Source organism: Arachis hypogaea, chromosome 6, assembly GCF_003086295.3.
Source record: "Arachis hypogaea cultivar Tifrunner chromosome 6, arahy.Tifrunner.gnm2.J5K5, whole genome shotgun sequence".
Lineage (NCBI taxonomy): Eukaryota > Viridiplantae > Streptophyta > Magnoliopsida > Fabales > Fabaceae > Arachis > Arachis hypogaea.
The window spans coordinates 106,580,198-106,601,453 of record NC_092041.1 but is presented as its reverse complement, the minus strand read 5'-3'; the positions used below and the strand labels follow the sequence as shown (position 1 = coordinate 106,601,453).

The 21,256-nt window shown below is 31.3% G+C and overlaps 2 protein-coding genes across 2 annotated transcripts; one reads left to right on the top strand and one right to left on the bottom strand.

Annotated features, from left to right (window-relative positions):
- Nucleotides 1-5,089: 5,089 nt before the first annotated feature.
- LOC112697387 (uncharacterized) lies at nucleotides 5,090-8,850 on the top strand. Its single transcript, XM_025750536.2, has 4 exons — nucleotides 5,090-5,565; nucleotides 6,182-6,317; nucleotides 6,917-7,010; nucleotides 8,272-8,850. Exons 1-4 carry the CDS (start codon nucleotides 5,267-5,269, stop codon nucleotides 8,523-8,525), a joined length of 783 nt encoding a protein of 260 aa, XP_025606321.1. The 5' UTR covers nucleotides 5,090-5,266; the 3' UTR covers nucleotides 8,526-8,850.
- A 498-nt stretch (nucleotides 8,851-9,348) lies between these two features.
- Nucleotides 9,349-18,132, bottom strand: LOC112697386 (uncharacterized). Its single transcript, XM_025750535.3, has 9 exons — nucleotides 16,509-18,132; nucleotides 12,981-13,074; nucleotides 12,194-12,278; nucleotides 11,677-11,799; nucleotides 11,476-11,553; nucleotides 10,567-10,670; nucleotides 10,322-10,409; nucleotides 10,141-10,239; nucleotides 9,349-9,665 (listed from the first exon to the last, which is right to left on the bottom strand). The coding sequence occupies exons 1-9, from the start codon at nucleotides 17,953-17,955 to the stop codon at nucleotides 9,573-9,575; spliced, it is 2,211 nt and encodes a 736-aa protein (XP_025606320.1). The 5' UTR covers nucleotides 17,956-18,132; the 3' UTR covers nucleotides 9,349-9,572.
- Between the last annotated feature and the right edge of the window lie 3,124 nt (nucleotides 18,133-21,256).

Below are 21,256 nucleotides of genomic sequence, written 5' to 3'. Positions count from 1 at the left end.
TATTGGTTATATTTTTTGTTATTTTTTTAAGTTAATTATTATTATTTGACTGTTTATACTTCAAACATTTAACATCGGTTGTAAAAGCTTTTAATTTTGTTATCTTTCACTTCAAAACAAATAGACAGATGAAAATGTCTTAAAATTTCGTATTTTTTATGAAATAAAATAAATCTATTTTTTGTACTTGATTCGATTTTAAAATGTTAATGAAATGATTACAGGCGTAATAAAGCCAACAAAAATAAATAAAATATACATACGTAATTTTAAGAATTTGAAGTTGATAAAATTATATAAACATAGATTAGCATACGTGCATTATTTGCCTATTTTTTTGTGTTTTGATTTATTTTTCAATTACTTTGATTATAACAACTAACTGCTGCTGATGGAGAATGCGAGCCAAGAAAAAAAACCATTAAATTTAATTCATAATGAACCAAATAGGTTATTAAGGTAAAATAACTGTATAGTACTAAATGAATGGAACATCATTCATTATATAAAATCAAAATTTAAAACAGGTTTCTGCATAATGAACCGAACATGTTATTAAGGTGAAACAATTTTATAGTACTAAATGAATGGAACATTATCCATTATATAAAATCAACTTCAAAACACCTGTGTCTACAATTTAAGATTATCAATTCAATTCAATTCAAAACTCCTGCGTCTATTCAATTCAATTCAATTTAGCAATCGCATTCCATTCAATTCGATTGAAAAAATAATCCATGAGCAAAATGTTGGTGTTGTTGGTGATGATAACAACGAAAGAGGAAAACAAGAAGATGATGATGATGAGGAGGAGGAGGAGGAGGAGAAGTAGAAAAATAATCTGCGTGCGCGAAGGAGGAGGAGGAGGAGAAGGTATGCGTGAATTTAAAAGAAGAAGAAGAGGACATATGCGTGTATTTAAAAGAAAAGAAGAAGAAACGCGAGGAGGAAAACAAGAAAAAGCGCGTGTAATGACGCTCTTTTAATAAAAGTGGTTGTTGTTGATGTTGGACCTATTTAGTTAAACTTGGATGAAAAAATAGTTAGATGTGTAGCAATCCTGATAAAATATTACATTAGAATTTATAGAATTATATGATATAAATAATAGAGTAAAATGATAAATAAATTTTTGAGAATTTACACTTTGGACAAATTAATTTATAAAAAAAATATCAATAAAATTTTTTAGGATAGCAGGATACATTATCTTTAAATTAATCTCTATGATTAGGATAAAAACTTTAATTAAAGCTAATTTATTCACGTTGTTATTCTAGAGAATTTTATTAATATTTTTTTCTTTAAAATTAATTTGTCTGAAATATAAATATTTAGAATTTATTTGTCACTTTATTCTAAAATAATAAAAAAGTTTTAAAATTTAGTTAATATATGTGCTAAGAATAAATTTTAATATTATTAATTAAAAAGTTTGTATAAAAAATCATATAAAACTTAAATTTTTAATAAATTTATAATTTATTTTTTAAAATAAAAAATTAAATTTTTTTATTAATGATAATCTTAAAATATATTTAATTGAAATTACCTGGAATTATAGTGATCCAATACTTTAATCGAATTGATGAAAAACTTCTGTTGTTGTAAAAAATGGATTGGTTTACTAAAAGGATAATTCTATGACAGAGTATTTGTATGAAGAGAATAAAGAATAAAGAGTAACTCAAATAAAGACGTCGAAGACGTCTTTTTATAAAGTTGTTTTTTAATAATTAAAATTTAATATATATAATTGATTAAATCGTGTTATTTTTGTCAAAATTAGACTAGACAAATTAATTTAACAAAAAAATAGTGAATCAAATCTTGAACTTGTCTAAATTAATATTATTTTTTATAGAAAATTACTACAATACCTTATTATAAAAAATGACTAAAATACTTTTATTATATATATTAATTTTGAGAATCCTAAATTTTAGTCCTTTATTTTCTATCGTAGGATTAGGATTTAGAATTTTTTTAATATATATATATATATATAAGAGTATTTTAATAAGAGTATTTTAATCATTCTCTATAATAAGGGTATTGTAGTCATTTTTTATAAAAAATAATATTAATTTAGACTCGTTCAAAATTTGATTCACCATTGTTTTTCTTAAATTAATTTGTATAGCCTAATTTTGACAAAAATAATCTGATTTAATCGATTATATATGTTAAATTTTAATTATTAAAAAATATTTAAAAAAAACATTTTAAGCATCTTTATTTCTTTGACTTCCAAAGAATAATAGAAGATGTTCACGTGTTCCTTTGTACGGACACGGAACATTTTGTTCCAAAAACTATAGATGTATAGATATAATTTAAAAAATTTGAACAATTGCAATTAAGGAATGTTTATTGTGGTGGATAAGAATGTAAATAGGCCTACATTGGGTGTGCAACTGATGCAGCCATTGCCCAATGTATAGAAATTTAAAATTTTTTATTTGCCAAAGCCGCTTGGAAGGAGGCTAGGTTTGAGGCTTTGAGCTACTGTTACTTAAAGCTGGCTCGTTGTTGAGAGTTGAGTTTATGGATGGAGACTTTATAAAAACAGTGTCTTGACTTTCACAAAGTTGGATTAAATTTTTTTTGTTTATCAGACCTTATTTTATAAATTTTGGCTAGAGTACTTCAACTTTTAAAATATAAATCACAATTCTAAAAAAAATACAAATCACAATAAAATTCTAATTAAAAAAATATAATAAAGATAAAAAGTAAAAAATACATAACATTTTCGATACTTTAAAAACGTGTATAGTAAAAAAATTGACATTTAAAAACGTTAATAAAATAGAAATATCATAAATTAAAACAATATTTTTTTATTTCCACCACAAATTTTTGTAACACAAACATCCAATAATCATTATTATTATTATTAATCAATTAAATATGGGAGTATTTTCAACATTTTATTTAGGGTGTGTTATATTTTAAGAGCAATGTTACGATAAAAAAAAAGTGATTTTTTTTCTCACCTGCTGAAATGTGTTGGAAGAAGGAGAAAAAAACACGTAGAATGTTGGTTCTCTCTTATGCTAGGACATTTGTAGAATGATATGAAATGTAGACAATACTGTAGTTTATTAATTGGAATTAGCTTTGCATATAATAATAATTCTTGAACTCATTTTTTAAATAAAAAATAATATTGGTGACTTCAAAATTTTATAAAATTTATCATGATAATAAATAAAACAACAAAAATAATAGATAAAAAATATGAGAGTTTTTTATTCAACAAAAAAATGAGCTTAAGAATTACTATTATATTCAATTTTAGTAAAACTAGGAACATTCTTACTTGTTTATTATTATTAAAACAAAAATTATTATATTAAAACGTTGTAATATTAAAACAAAAATTATTATTATTATTATTATTATTATTATTATTATTATTATTATTATTATTATTATTGTTGTTGTTGTTGTTGTTAATGAATGTTATAGCATTAAACATGACCTTAATTAATCTTTTAAAGATCAAATATGATATTATTATTATTATTTATAAAACTATAATATTAAATAGACGAAAATAATTTGATTATTATTATCTGTAAAAATAAAATTGTTCTTATTAGCAACAGCAACAACAACAATATCAATTTAACAACTCAATATATTTATTAATAATATCAACCAAATATTTTAATTTAAAAAATATAAAAAAGAGTTTCTGTTACGTCAACAATAACAATAAAATTTTAAAATTAAACATATAAATTTTTAATTATATTTAACATAAGAAATTAAATATTTAATAATAAAAATATAATATTTTTTACTACTCACAATAACTGAATAATATAAAAAATATATATAAAAAATGAAATATATCTAATGAGAATAATTTGATCGTAATCAAAAGCTTATTTAAAAAAAATTAAAAAAACGATGAAAAGACGTTTGAAATTATTATTATTATTATTATTATTATTATTATTATTATTATTATTATTCATAGTATTTTTGTAATAATTCTTATTATTAATTTTTTTGTTAGCCCCACACATTCACAAAGAAAGAAAAAAAATTAGCTTCTATAATTTAAATTTAGTCCACATTTTATATCACTTTGCCATAATATTTGTCGGACAATGGCAATATTTGTCAGACAATGGCGGACCGACATTTTACGTGTTCTCTTTTTTTTCCTCCAACACATTTTTAAATGAGAAAAAAAATTACTTTTTTTACCGTAGTATTAGTCATATTTTTTGTTATTTTTTTAAGTTAATTATTATTATTTGACTGTTTATACTTCAAACATTTAACATTGGTTGCAAAAGTTTTTAATTTTATTATTTTTCACTTCAAAACAAATAGACAGATAAAATTGTCTTAAAATTTCGTATTTTTTATGAAATAAAATAAACCTATTTTTTGTACTTGATTCGATTTTAAAATGTTAATGAAATGATTACAGGCGTAATAAAGCCAACAAAAATAAATAAAATATACATACGTAATTTTAAGAATTTGAAGTTGATAAAATTATATAAACATAGATTAGCATACATGCATTATTTGCCTAATTTTCTTTTTGTGTTTTGATTTATTTTTCAATTACTTTGATTATAACAACTAACTGCTGATGGAGAATGCGAGCCAAGAAAAAAAAACTATTATTGATTTATTTTATTATTTTTTTAGGTGAACATTTATTTTATTATTAACAATATGATAATAATAGTCACAGAAAAAAAACAATATGATAATAATTGTGCATGTTTTTTTTTTTTTCGGAATGGTACAGGTTTTATGAATAACTTCTACTACATTTGATTTGAATAAAACGTGGAAGGCCTATTTACTGCACAATTCCGTTCGTTTCATTTCTTTTAAGTCATGAGCCAATAACATTCTTTATCTCAGCTGATCACTTCAGACAACTACTATAAGGATGGATATTTTCGACATTTTAACACTAGCTACAAGACAAAAATATTATTAACTACCTGATGGTACCATGAACATTGTGTTCACCGTTTTGTCAAGGAGAACACGTGATAATTTTTTTATAATTTATTTTAAAAAATTAATAAAAACAATTTTTCTTATTCAGCATAGCATTCATCTTACTAAAACTAAATTAATATAGTGCACCATAATTAACCAGTGTACCAAAAGCCTGTCAAATGACACCAACCCGTAGCATCCATAGATAAGAAAAGAGAGTAAGCAGCGACAATCATTGCTCACCTCAACAACCTTGAATCTGGAAATTCGGTCGGTCATGGGTGGTGGAACCATGCCTCAGCGTCCTTCTGTGCCTCAGTTAAGCTCAAATCTGGAAAAGCTTTCTCCTCCGCCGCCATCTTCATCTTCATTTTCTTCTCCTAATCATCTCAAGCCTCCAAACGCAAACACTACCTTATCTACTTCTATCTCTCGCAGCAATAAACCTAGTAGAGAGCTTATGCCGGTGGATCCGAAAGAAGTAGCCAAAAAAGCCAACAGTAGTCTCTACGATCACGTCTTTGAAACGGTTCCATCTCAACGGGAAGTTGAGGATGCCATATCAGCTCTTCTAAAGTGAGTTCTATATAGTTCTCAATTTCTTATTCTTACCTAATGTTAGCATTCTGGGAGTTTCTTTTGTTACTTGAGCTGCTTTTACATAATTTGAACTGTTAGTTCTGGAATTTGCTTGTTTTTGGAAATATTTGTGGGGAAATTACCATGACTTAGGTTTTGAGTTTGTTCGGACATGTTGATGGGTAATTTTCCAGTGTTCTGGGGATTTTAAAATTAAAGATTTTAGTCATTAAATTGATTCCCGTTTTAATCTTAAACAACAAATAAGATACCAAATCGGTCAGAATATCATATGCTACACTTTGGTACTTAACAAATTTTTATTCTCTAAAAATTCTTGTAAATTAATTCCGTGTTCTTTTGTAGTCTTGAAGGATTAGTATGTCTTATGATAAGATCTAGCTAAGGAGGGATGAATTTGTTTGGAAATAAACAAAAATTCCAATTTATTTAGTCTATTTCCTACCTGGACTATTTTGTGTATTTCCCGGTCAAAAGAGTTGGACTGCACTTCATGTGGTTTCAATTTTTCTAGAATTAGTGTATTACTGACTTGCGCAAACTACCATAACAATTAGAAACTCAAGTATTCCTTTTCAAATTGATTTGCCAGTTTTATAGAAGTGGTATCATCCTCGAGCTCAGATCGACAAATCACAAGCTCTTCTGATTCGAGGATATTTCTGTCTGAGGGATATAAACGATTATATGATGCAATCCAGTTGCTGCAAACTGATCCATCAATTAAGGTTCCATTTTGAAGTTTTACAACATTTGAAAGTTTTTTTTATGCTTCTCAAAGTGAAACAGTACAAATTTACATAGTAAACTACGTATATAACCATAATCCAACATGGATATGATTATTAAAATGAGAATAATTTTAGGCAATTGGGTAATTTTCTACCCGGTATAATTCAGTTTTACTCAATCATCGTGTACGACAAAAAAAAAAAAAGAACGATCAATATACTTCAATAAGTAATAGATATTGAAAATAAATAAATAATGAATATGGCTTGATTCCTTTGCGTTCTGTAAAATGATTATTTTAAATTGTCAATCTATAAAATTAGTTTCTGTAATAATTATCTTGTTTTATGGGTGATAAATTTTGTTATCTTAAAGACATACTTTTATGGGTTCTTACTTTTCCACTATATTGTTTTGATCTCCCAACATCTTGGAATTTTTTTCATTTATATACAGATCTTCTCATTATAATTAACGCTATTTGGCGACTATTCTCTTCAAAATTTGTTATTATTTTTGCATTTATTGTTGAAATTTTTATGACCTCTGTTAGATTTGTTCGTTAACTTTGTATTGGACTACAATTTCCTTGTAGAGATTAGTGGTGTCGCTGTCATCTGATAAAGCTATTTGGGATGCTGTCATGAGCCATGTGCGGCATCAAAAGCTCCTAGAGATGCCTGATTCAGGTCTTTATTTCTAGTTATATGCATATTTATTTTATAAAATGAAGCTCAACCCTGTGCACAAATATTCCGCTTTATGCAAATTCCAGGAAAGCGTATAATGTATTTTAACTGATAAACGGATTAGGGACTCATTTCACAGTTTGAATTTGACCTCAAAATCACACGGAGAGAACTCATCGGTGCTCCAAGACCCCCTCTTATTTTATATAACGGTAAAATATATTTTTGTCCCTAAAGTTTGGCAAAAATTTTAAAATACTTCCCTAAATTTTATTGTCTCAAAAGATTTTTATTTGCATCAAATATACCTCTTACAGTTAGAATTTGGATCTTCTAAATTTTAGATTTTCACTTTAGGGTATATAGTAAGATCTCCTACCATTAAATGTTTTTTCTTTCATATTTTCTCTTACTCCCACCGATGAAATAAACAGTAATAGATCATGCTTTGCCATTTAAAGTGAAATTTAAAATTTAGAGGATCCAAATTCCGACAGTTAAACTAAAAAAATTTAAGACCAATCCAACAATAATGCATGACAATTATGTTTGATTTGCTTGTGTTGAATGTTATTTTTATGTAATTATTGTTGAATTGATTCTAATTTTTTTGAAAAATTAGCTACCAGAGATATATTTTGATGCAAATCGAAAACTTATGGAACAAAATTGAAACAAAATAAAATTTAGAGATATTTTTTAAACTTTTGTCAAACTTAAAAGAACAAAAAATGTACTTAACCCTTTATAAAATGAAGAAGCTAAACAAAATCAAATCACTAAGATGCAGCGGCTAGCAAGTGCAGTTGAGTATTTCTTTTTTACTTTTGACCTTGTTCTTTATACTACCTTTGGTGGGTTTACCAACATAGCGGAAACCAATCCTTCCAGCCTCCTGATATATAACCTAGAAAGAGTGTTTAGTCATAACTTAGGGAGCCACGCATCAAAACAGTTTGTTTTCCCCCTGGATGTTTAGTCCATAAACACCTTCTTTTCTAGTTGACTTTGCCACTTGACTAGTGAGTCATTGGCATGGCATTTTTTTTGTGACTATTGGCATGGCATTTGAGTATTTTGAATAATAATAACAATAATAATTACTAGTGGTTATTAAGTGAAAACTGTCACAAAGAAGCTATGTTGAATGAACGACACCAATATTGCCAAATGCCAATGTCTGTTTCATGAAATATTGAAATCCTAGATTGCTTCAACCTCTAACGAACTGACTCATTCCACGTTGTATTCTTTCATCTAGATGAGAACAAGACGCCTCAGAATTCTGAAGAAAATGAGCTCGCCATGTATCTGTTAAGCTGGATACTACAACTCATAAAAGGAAAGGTCTGGGAACTGATAGAAAACTTCCAGTCACTGGTAAATGATTTCTTTCATTCTCCAAAGACGCAACACGTAGATCCGGCAGTGCTGCACGAGAAACTCAGGTCATCTCTGCTTCTCTGCATTGTAATCCTCTTGATCGTGATCATGGCGCGATTGGAAAGATCTTAGGAAATGTGGTTCATCAGATGTCTCACATTCTTGGGAATATTGTGCGCTGGGGAACCTTATTTCTAAGCCAAAAATCATAGAATGTAAAACATTTCATGAACTACGCACACCTTCTGATTGGTGTGTGAACATGCAAGAGTAGTTTCATTCGTGGCTGTTGATTTCGATTTGTTTGGACAATCTTGACATCTTGCACAATCTTTTGCCTCATTCGTGTCACAACTTTTTCTTGTACATAAGACACTAGTCTGTCGCCCGAGACATTTGAGAGTGTATGTATTAGCTTTCTCATTGTATTCAATTTTATAATACAAATATTTAGCAAGTTGCTGTGTCAATCAACCTGAAAATGCATTTTGCAAGATACAGACTCGTATTTGCATATCGCTAGATTTTGAATAATTGAAACAACTAACAAAAATATATTCAATGTAGATAGATACTTCTTCAATTAAAAGCTTTAAAATAAACTGGAGATTAAATCACTAATGATTCTAAGATTAAATGATATTTAGTTTATTTGAATGAACTAAAAGCCTTTATTTGGATGGCCAAATGAAAAATATTACAACAAAGCAGCTTTATCTCATTAGGTAGAGTTAGTTACACAGATCAATCGATGCTATTGAATCCTATCATAGTATCATGTCTACAAATGAAATTGCTTATATGTAAATTTCTTTTGACCACATCATTTATGATTTTCTTGAGTTTTCCTCGTGTATAGTCAAGAATACTATGATAACAAATGTTGAGGAAAGAACATAAGCTATTCAAACGAAAGCTAGTCTCTCATTCTTTTAATTATTTTGTTCATTACCTATTTAGATATTAAATGTATTTATATTTTTTTTCTATTCTTTTAAAAACAGTATATGTAAAAAATAACATTTAGGCCAACAGAAAATTTAATAGTAACAATCACTCAAACAATTCATCTCAAATCTCACACAAGAGGCACAACAACCTCTTCTCACAAATCCCTGTGTTTGTTTATCTGCTGGCATTTCATCTAAATTTTGAACAGGTCCTTACAAGATCGATATATCAGGACATCCACATTCTTGGACCCATCAGTTCACGATCCGAAGCAGAACCTTGGTTAGCAAGCTTCTGAATGCGGGATGAAAATTCTTCAGCCTGAGAAGGATTGATCAAAATCGAAGCGCTTGCATTCAGTGATAAGGCAAAAACAGGCGCAAATTAGGGTTTCAAGTACCCCTCCCCCCCCCCCGCTCCCTTTTTTTTTTTCACAAAAGAAAAAAATATACACCATGACCACAATTATAGAGACTATTTGAGTCGACGAATCATGTTAAGAGATCTCTGTTTGTTTTGTTTTTTGGAGAAAATTTATTATGAATTTCAAATGCTGGGAAGACAATCCTTATATGCACATCGAACTTAAATACTGTCAAATTAAAGAGCATGAATGATCTTAACTAGAACCTAAGCTTTTAACTAAGTTCAGGTGCATACAGTATCCAACCTATTATGAAGGGTGTAGCTTGACTTCACTCCCAAACGAACACACCCAGTAATAATACTAAGCATACCTAACAAGTAGAAACAACAAAAAGTTCCACCAAACAATGGCATGGTGGAAAATACTGACCTTTTCATCTATCCACATCAGAGAGGTTAGTTGATTGTTTAGAATTCGAACTACTGCATCTAATGGAGTCATTCCATCAAGTGCATCAAGCTCTCCACCCTGAATGTCACAATAATGTAAGCATCGCTTTTTAAGTTCTTTTAGTGTAATAACAAAATCAACTGAAACTGACAACTTTTACCTGGTTTGAGTTAAGAGATTGGATGATGGATTTGATCTGTTCTGTCATCTGCTCTAGTTCCCTTTCTATCAGTTCAGATTGCTCATACCTGCAAATCAATGTATTGGAAAAAAAAAAAATCAAAGAAATGACAGAATGAGAGGAACTGGTGTCAAAATTACAATTCATATTACAAAAAAAATTACTAATAGCCTTCACTGGACCCAGATACTACTTAATCACCAAACAAACAACGATTAACTAACATTGCATCTCTTGTAGAAGCAGCTTCATCATCAAGAAGCAATCCACGCTCATCCTTGTAAATACGTTCAGCTTCTTCTTCCATGCTTTGTAAAGCCTTGTCAACCTAAATACAGGAATGTCAACAAAAGAATTCATTCAGAACACAACTCATTTCAATTCCTTTTTTATCTTTTTGGGTAATGAAACTGTTAAATGATTAAATCAATATGAAAATATTTTTATATAAGCATAGTAACTTACTCTTCAGATGTAGAGAAAACAATTTTGATAACCCAAAATAGGTTAGATGAAGTGACTAAACTCTTCTAGCATAATGAAAATTAAATGTTCCGATTTTGAGTCTATCAATTTCAATCTTTTGAATTTCTAAATTCTAATTGCTTCCATAATCAAGCTACCTAGGTTTAATTCACTTTATGTCAACGATGTGATTGAAATCAATAAATGTTGCCTGCTTGTTGAGTTTGTAAAAACCATGAAATTTATAGCTTCTTACTAGTATGTTAATCCCCAATATGCGAATATACAAGCAGGAAGTAATATATTTTTATATAATTTAGTATCAGCTTTGTAGATTGTGTTGATCCATCCTCCATGAGCTTGATGACAAAAAAAAAAAAAAGCAAACAACTAATTCCTTCATACAACAAAAATGCAAAGATGCTTAAGTAAAATTAACTTGAAACAGAAGAGAAGCTAGTTTCGAGCCCCAATGTTAGAGAAATTTACCAAAAAAGAAAAAGATCCTACTTACTGAAGACAAGAACTAGAAAAAATCACACAAAAAACCTTGTATGAACACTTGAACAGCACATCACAACAACTAAAATAAATAGTAGGCCAAACACACATTAAATGCAGCTCGCCAAAAACTGTTTAGAAACGGGGAAAAGAACTTCTCAAAATACCTCCTGTTGATGAGTTTCAATTAACTCCAATTGCCGCTCCATGTTTGACTGTGTCTCAACTACTTTTGCCACTTCGATCTAAATTAAAAACATTTTATATAAGCTATATAGAAATAATTGGTAAATGTAAGCTGTTTCATGTAGCGTCTTATAGAGAAAAAAAAGTAGGAAAAGAAAAAGATTATCAGCAGAGAGAGAAACCTCAAGCCTCAATAGAACATCACGATTCTGCAAAATTCTGCGATCCCATTCAGCTATAGCATTAGCCTGTTTCCTAAATTTTCCAGTACGCTCTTGCAACTCAGTATTCCACTCTTTGATAATCTACAGAAGATTACAGGATCCCAAAATGGTCAGGGCAAAAGAAAGAAATATCTAGTCAGAATTCTATAAACAACTCTGTTGGAAATACCCAACCTCTATCATCACTGGAAACGAGATCTGTTAAATAAGGGCTTTATACAATGAATTTGAACATATAATTTATGTCATTTATGCAATATTCCAATTCTTCTCAATAAGTTTTACACTAAATACATTTGAAATAAGTTTATATCATTTATGCAATATTCCAATTCTTCTCAATATATTCAAGTAAGTCGTGTTCACCACTCAATAAACGTGAAGTTCATTTCTTAACTTATCAATTAATTCAATTTTCTAAGCCAAATGCACACAAAATAGGGAACATGGAAAAGAATAGGAATGCATCACGTACCTCTTCCACAGTCTTCCCTGTAATTTCAGATGGCAATTTGGGAGCCGCAGCAGCAGCAACTGAAGTGCTGACAGTTGAAGTAGTTCTAAGTGACAAAAAGAACGTAAGATATCAGATGCACCTTTGTATCAAAATTAGTGACTCCTTGTGCAAATATAATATACTAAAGCTTTTTAACATCAGCACCATAAAATCAATACAACAGCTAAGCCTTGTATCATTAGGTGAGGAAATCGATACATTCAGGTAAAAAAGAATCTGGAAACAAGAAGCAATGTGAAGTAAATGTCTGTGTAAACGTAGCAAACAATCACTTATAAGGTGCATGTTGAAACTTGGAAGCACCACGTTAAAAATTCTACCTACCCTTTGGATGCGACCCTTCTCCGGATCCTATATTAACACAGGATGCTTATGCACCGAGCTTCCCTTTTATTCTTTTTGATAAATCATCAAGTACACAACATAATGCATGAGTTACTCCTATTAGTAAAAGTTATGAGTTAAAGCCTAAAATAATCAAAAAGAACAAAAGAAACACTTGGAATGCAAATAAGTTTTTTCTTGTATATTTTGAAATTTAATATAATCCATGTATAATATTTGGAATGAAATATATATCAAGCCTTTACCACCATATCATATTGCAAGATGAATAAAGTTAAGAAATGAACCAAGATAGAGAGAGAAAAAATGAACACAAATAGAGATCACATAACAACATTTGCCGAGAGGGAAAGGAAATAACTAGATTGCTAGAACGGTAAAAATTATAAAACATACATACCCACTAGTGGAAGCCACCAGAGCAGATGATGTCTGAGTTGCACTTGCACTGGAGCTGGAAATTGTCGGAGCAGTTGTTGTGGTACTGCTAACTCCTACAGAAGCAGTTTTCAGTTAACAATCACACATCAGGCATGGGAAAGTTTATGTACATTTGTTTAAATAAAAGGAATTGAAAGAATTAGATAACGTGAAAAGAAACAAGAAAAAATATGAACAACTAATGAAAAGCTCTGCGTGAAATGTTATAACTGTAAACAATCCTGAACAAGAAAAATAACCGCATCAAGATATGCATCATCCTCTATAGGGAAGATGAAAACAATCAGCACAAAGCCTTTCCCTACTACATGAGCTCATTGACAGATCAAACAATGCCATTATATATCTTATAGTAAGCAATTCTTATACAGCAGTAATTAATTGTAAGTTGCTCTTAATGATTTCTTCTATCATGTTTGTTGGTCTCCCCTTATTTATAGCTATGAACAACCTATCATCTCATTTATGCTCTATCATCTTTACAATGGGGTTGAAAACGAAAAAATGATAAAAGATGAGACAAACCCCAATCCTAAGAAGTCTACAAAGATAAACAACAGAATAATATGCAAATTGTAAATATTACTGCTTCCCCTTTGAAATTCTCAACAACTTTGACGCCTGAAAAAAAGTGCATATCACTGATGGGTTGACAATACAAAACTTTATTCAGCTTCAACTTATAAGCTTAAACTTTAAGGTGGGGTGATTCTCAGTCATGGTGAACATGCATTGTTGGACAAACTGGAGCATGATCAATAATCAATGGCATAAGCATCATTTAAAAACAACTGAGTCATTGGGCAATTAGATTTGGGCATGCATTGTATATCCCTACTTCAAGCACAATAAGGTTTCAAATTTCTTATACAGGGTGATGTGACAAAGACAAAACATCCACTCTTTCAATGCAGCTTCACAGTATTCACTTCAGAGAACGTATAGTTTTTCATATGCTTACAGCTTACATGAAGCAAGTAAACCCGAAGGATATACTAATGAACTGGACATCAATCTAGTCAGATCTCTCATACTAGCTCAACAAATACTCCTATCCACAATATGTAACTCTTCTTTCCTCTCTCAATATTTGGTTAAACTATAATAGAACTGGGATCCCCCCCCACCCCTTCTTTTTTTTTTTTTTCCTCCTCTCCAGTCCATCAACTATTTAAATTACACTCTCAGAACAATCAGCACAAAGCCTTTCCCTGCTACATGAGCTCATTGACAGATCAAACAATGCCATTATATATCTCATAGTAAGCAATTCTTATACAGCAGTAATTAATTGTAACTTGCTCTTAATGATTTCTTCTATCATGTTTGTTGGTCTCCCCTTATTTATAGCTATCAACTACCTATCATCTCATTTATGCTCTATCATCTTTACAATGGGGTTGAAAACAAAAAAATGATAAAAGATGAGACAAACCCCAATCCTAAGAAGTCTACAAAGATAAACAACAGAATAATACGCAAATTGTAAATATTACTGCTTCCCCTTTGAAATTCTCAACAACTTTGACGCCTGAAAAAAAGTGCATATCACTGATGGGTTGACAATACAAAACTTTATTCAGCTTCAACTTATAAGCTTAAACTTTAAGGTGGGGTGATTCTCAGTCATGGTGAACATGCATTGTTGGACAAACTGGAGCATGATCAATAATCAATGGCATAAGCATCATTTAAAAACAACTGAGTCATTGGGCAATTAGATTTGGGCATGCATTGTATATGCCTACTTCAAGCACAATAAGGTTTCAAATTTCTTATACAGGGTGATGTGACAAAGACAAAACATCCACTCTTTCAATGCAGCTTCACAGTATTCACTTCAGAGAACGTATAGTTTTTCATATGCTTACAGCTTACATGAAGCAAGTAAACCCGAAGGATATACTAATGAACTGGACATCAATCTAGTCAGATCTCTCATACTAGCTCAACAAATACTCCTATCCACAATATGTAACTCTTCTTTCCTCTCTCAATATTTGGTTAAACTATAATAGAACTGGGATCCCCCCCCCCCCTTCTTTTTTTTTTTTTTTCCTCCTCTCCAGTCCATCAACTATTTAAATTACACTCTCAGAACAATCAGCACAAAGCCTTTCCCTGCTACATGAGCTCATTGACAGATCAAACAATGCCATTATATATCTCATAGTAAGCAATTCTTATACAGCAGTAATTAATTGTAACTTGCTCTTAATGATTTCTTCTATCATGTTTGTTGGTCTCCCCTTATTTATAGCTATCAACTACCTATCATCTCATTTATGCTCTATCATCTTTACAATGGGGTTGAAAACGAAAAAATGATAAAAGATGAGACAAACCCCAATCCTAAGAAGTCTACAAAGATAAACAACAGAATAATACGCAAATTGTAAATATTACTGCTTCCCCTTTGAAATTCTCAACAACTTTGACGCCTGAAAAAAAGTGCATATCACTGATGGGTTGACAATACAAAACTTTATTCAGCTTCAACTTATAAGCTTAAACTTTAAGGTGGGGTGATTCTCAGTCATGGTGACCATGCATTGTTGGACAAGCTGGAGCATGATCAATAATCAATGGCATAAGCATCATTTAAAAACAACTGAGTCATTGGGCAATTAGATTTGGGCATGCATTGTATATCCCTACTTCAAGCACAATAAGGTTTCAAATTTCTTATACAGGGTGATGTGACAAAGACAAAACATCCACTCTTTCAATGCAGCTTCACAGTATTCACTTCAGAGAAAGTATAGTTTTTCATATGCTTACAGCTTACATGAAGCAAGTAAACCCGAAGGATATACTAATGAACTGGACATCAATCTAGTCAGATCTCTCATACTAGCTCAACATATACTCCTATCCACAATATGTAAGTCTTCTTTCCTCTCTCAATATTTGGTTAAACTATAGTAGAACTGGGATCCACCCCCCCCCCCTTCTTTTTTTTTGCCTCCTCTCCAGTCCATCAACTATTTAAATTACACTCTCAGAATGACAATGAAATATCCGATGAAGTTACAACGATAAGTAGATGCACAGGAAATATTTTCACCCTCCAAACAGAGTGCATGACAATATGAATACACAAAAACTAAATAACACAAGATGTTAAAATCATCAACTAACTATGCAATACATCAATACTTCCCTCTCCCCTTCACCACCACAACTCAGTTACTCATCGTTAACATTTATAGTTCTTCATTTTATCACCTATCTAAATCTTAAACCACCACTAGAACATCAGGGCCACCATTCAAAATGGACAAAGCAAGTGAAATACTCATACTTAACGCTGCCATGTTAAAACACAACAAATATCCAACATTTTCCAGTAAGTTTAACCAAGTAGCAAATATTGACTCAAAGCAAATTGATATGGACAAAATCCAAAAAATAAAATAAAAGAACAGCAGTATCCATCATTTTGACATCCATCTATTTCCAAAAGCATTCAAATTGCCTGACTCACCAAATGCAAGTGCAGAGCTTGAAACAGCCGCCGTTGATGCTGCAGATGCCTTGGTTGCAAAAGAAAACCCCGTCCCAAAAGAAGCAGTGGAGGAACCGGTTGATGCAGAGCTCCCCACACCAAATCCAGCAAAAGATGATCCTCCGCTAGTAGAGGAGGCAGCACCAGCAGAAGCTGCTGGAGTCCCCGATAACGAAGATGCAGCAATTGCCGGAGCAGTTGAAGCTGGGATACCAAATGCAGGCACAGAAGACGAGGGGGTACTGCCGCTGGCAGCCGCGGCTGGTGCGGAAGCTGTGGTGGCAGTTACAGTCGAAAACAATGGCGCTGATGCTGTGGTGAACGAGAAAGAACCAGGAGGTTTTGAAGCCGGTGTGCTGGAAGCTGTAGAAGCGGATGAAGCTGGTGATGAAACAGCTGCATTGGGGAACCCGAAAGACGGTTGAGAAGCAGACGAAGTTGCATTTCCAAATGAGAATCCAGTAGTGCTGGTCGGCGTCGGTGCAGAAGCAGCGGCAGTAGAGGCTGCAGTTGTTGTTGGTGTTGGTGCAGATGGTTTTGCAAACCCCGTAAACAGAGAAGATGAGCTCGAAGAGGAAGAAGAAGCACCAGTGGCGAACACGCTTGAGAATGAAGGAGTTGTAGTTGCAGCAGAAGAGGAAGCCGCCGACGGGGAGAGCGAAAACCCGCCAAATGGCTTACTCGCAGCCGCTGTTGTTGAAGAAGGTGTTGATCCAAATGACGTCGTTGCAGATGAAGTTCCCCCAAAGAGTGTGGTTGAAGCAGAAGATGCTCCACCAAATAGCGAGGGTGTAGCAGAAGATGCTCCGCCAAAAGGTGACGCCGAAGAAGCAGAAGATGCTCCGCCAAATGGTGTCGTCGCAGCAGAGGGTTTTGCCCCAAACGGCGTCGTGGCAGAGGAAGTTCCACCAAAAGACGGTGTGGAGAACAAGGAGGAGCCTGAACTCGCGGCACCGAAAATGGAAGAACCGGAACTCGAAGCTGCCGCAGTGGATGCCGAAGAAGCAGAGCCGAACAGAGACGGAGCTGGAGCAGGAGCCGAGCCAGATGCGGTCGGCGCGGACCCAAAACCGAAGGAAAATGACGGCGCAGAGGCTGCGGAGGAGGAAGGTGTGGAGCCAAAGCCGAAGGAGGGTGCGGTAGTAGTGGCGCCGCCGCTTCCTCCTGCGGTGGAGGATGAAGAAGCGAATGAGAAAGAGAATGGACTTGGTGAGGAAGAAGCGACGGAGCTAGGGTTTGCGGTGGCGGTGGCGGTGGTGGAAGAGAAGAGGGAGGAGGATCCGAATGAGAAACCAGTGGAGGGGGTGGATGAGCCGAAGGAGAATGCGGAAGAGGAAGCGGAAGAGGATGGAGGGTTTGTCAAGGAGAAGGGAGAAGAAGACGAAGACTGAGAGGAAGAAGAAGAACCGAAGGAGAATCCAGACATTGTTGCTGCTCTTGCGCGCTCCCACACTCTACACTGGGAGCGACCACTTCTTTTCAAAAACCAAAAAAATAAGAATAATAATAAAAAAAAAAAGAGAGATTTTTTTTTTTGGTCGATGAAAAAAAAAATAGCGATTTAGATTTCCAGTTGTAACTTGTAAGGGGGCTTTCAGGGTCCTCGCACTAAAAAGGCTGTCTGACAATTTAAGTCCGTCCCCATTTTTTTCTACCTGGTGGGCTAATCTGTCATAAAGGTTTTTTGGATTGAATTTGAAAACAAAATAATATTAATTTGAGATTAATTAAAATAAATAAGAAACTAACCAACTTGGGTTGGTCGAGTGGTCAACTCACTCGTCCGCTTAAATAATGTAAACGGTTCTTTTTCCTCAATCAAAATCACAATGCTCAAAATTCAAACAAAAGATCAAAATCTCTCAAAAAAATTTTAAAATAAAATAAATAAGAAACTAATTAATTAAATGTAATAACTTCATGTCAAACTAGTAAAAATAGCAAACTAGCTATACTCTTTACTCTCTATTTTACTATATATGACAAAATTGTAGTGTGATAACTGATAACATCACAAATAAAATCTTCAATGGAAAAATTGGAAATTTTAGAAGAAATCTTGTAATTACTATACTAAAGGGGGTGATGTGAATTTCATGAATATTATGGAAATAAACAAGAAAGCTTTGATTCCTTACATTAGAAATATAACACTTAACCAACAAATTAGGTTGAAAATGAGAATGAGATATATTACACATAAGTTTTTTGGATATATAAGTTTATATAAATTGGTCAAAATCTAACAAAAATGACCTTAAGTTTAGATTGCGTGTAAACACACATTTTTTCTAACTCTTAAATAATGTAAACGGTTCTTTTTCTTCAATTAAAATCGCAATGCTCAAAATTCAAACAATGATCAAAATCTCTCAAAAAAATTTTAAAATCGTCGTGAAAAGTGAAAGAAGTTGCGAAACTGAATTTGTAAAGAATTATGAGAAAATGGAATAAGAAGATGAAGAAGAAGAAGCAGCAGAAAATGAGGAGAAGGAAGAGGAAGAGTTTCGAATTATGCAGAACTTATCAGCACACATACATCAAAAATTATTAAACAATACACTCAAATATTTTCGTGTTACACCCAAATTCACTGCAAATAAAAAAAATATTTCCTCTAATGCTGCATTTTTTCTTCTTTTTTTCCTTATTTCTTTCTTTCAGTCTTTCTTTTAGTTGAATGAATGTAAGTTCATTCTCTTCCAAGTAATTTTGTACCATTATGTGTTTTTTCTTCTTTTTTATTTGATTTTTTTATTTTTGTTAAGAGAGTAAAACAAGAAGAAACTTGAGAAGATAAAACAAGAAAAAAAGATGAATAAGAAAAAAAGATGATAATGATGATGATGATGATAAAAAAAAAAAAGAAGCAGCAGCAGAAGATGAAGAGGAGGGAGAAGAAGAGTTTTGAATTATGCAGAACTTATCAGCACACATATACACCGAAAATTCTTGAACAATACACTCAAATATCTTCATGTTACACCCAACTATCTTGGTATTACACCCAAATTTGCTGCAAATACAAAAAATATTTCCTCTAATGCAGAACTTTTACATTAAATTTAATTCAAACCATCAACGATGAATAACAATTTTCACAAACAAAAATAACATTATTCACCTACAAAATCATAAACTACTAACAAAAACATTAACTAGAATCGAACTACACCTCAGCTACTTGATTGGATTCAAAACAATAATCAACTTCATTCTGGTTCAATTGACAATATGAACATGAATTATTCATTATCTTTAACAACGAGATAACTGTTCAAAACTGATTTTAGAGCTTGATTTCAAAAGCGTAGATACGAACAAAGAGAAACGCAGAGATGGAAGAGAATGTAGATCGAAAAAGTTGAGAAAATTCAAAAACGAAAACAAAATCCTTTCGAAAAAGGCAATTATATATTCGCGCGTTGATTGAAAAGTTTGTTAGAATAAGAGGCGCGTGAGGTGAATTAAGGTAAAATGACTTGTATGAAAAAATGACTTGTATGTAGAGAATAATTGAATGAAAAAAGAAAAGAAAACCATTTTAAATACATGTTCTACCTTATTTTCATTTTATTTTTAAGTTTTATCTTGTATTTTATTGTAAATTTTATTTTTAAAAATAATTTTTTGAATTATTTCTAACTTCAAAATTTTTTTAGAAATTATTTTGCTAAAATTGATCATTTCATAAATTTAAAACTTGATAACATATTTCGCTGCTCATAAATTTAAAACTTGATAATATTTTTAAAATTTATTTATTTAAAAAAATATGATTCAATTGTTCTTCTCATGCATTTTCAGCCATTTCAATTATATTGGCATCAAGCCATTATAGAGTAGGCCTTTACATCGATTGAGTATCTTATTCGTAAAATAAAAAATCTTAAATAACTAACTGGGTAAACTAGAATGAAGGGCCATTTTTGAAGAATAAAGTATCGTTTTTGTTTCTAACGCTTGGGATAAGTTTTAAAGTTGTCTCTAACGTTTTAATCGTCTTATTTAAATCAATAATGTTTTAAAATTGACTCAATGTTGTCCTGCCATTAAGAATCCAATAACAGAATTGACGACGGAACAAAATTAAGATGATTTTAAAACGTTAGAGACTTAAATAAAACAAAAACGATACATAAAAATAAATTTTAATTTAATTTTATCTTTCAATAATATCAATTTTCTACTATACATAGTATTCAATTATTTTTTAATTATATCTAAGTAAGTTACACTTAATCACATTACTTTCATTTTAAATAAATTTATTTTTTTATAATTTTAAAGAATTTTGATACATTAGAGATAAAAGGTATAATTTATATTTTATTGTATATATATTATTTTTTTCTTTTCCGCAAGTTTATATACTAGTCATTTTACAAACATTTCATGATAACTAAAAATCTTTAAGAGTAAAATTATAAAAAAAATAATTTATTTAGAATGAAAGTAATATAATGAAGTGTAATTTACTTAGATATGATTAAAAAATAATTGAATACTATGTATAGTAAAAAATTGATATTATTAAAGGATAAAATTAAAATTTATTTTCATGTATCGTTTTTGTCTCCAACGTTTTCGTCCTATTTAAGTCCTTAACGTTTCAAAATCGTCTCAATTTTATCTCGCCGTCAATTCTGTTAACGAATCCCTAACGGCAGGATAATATTGAGTCAATTTTGAAATATTAGGGATATAAATAGAACGATTGAAACGTT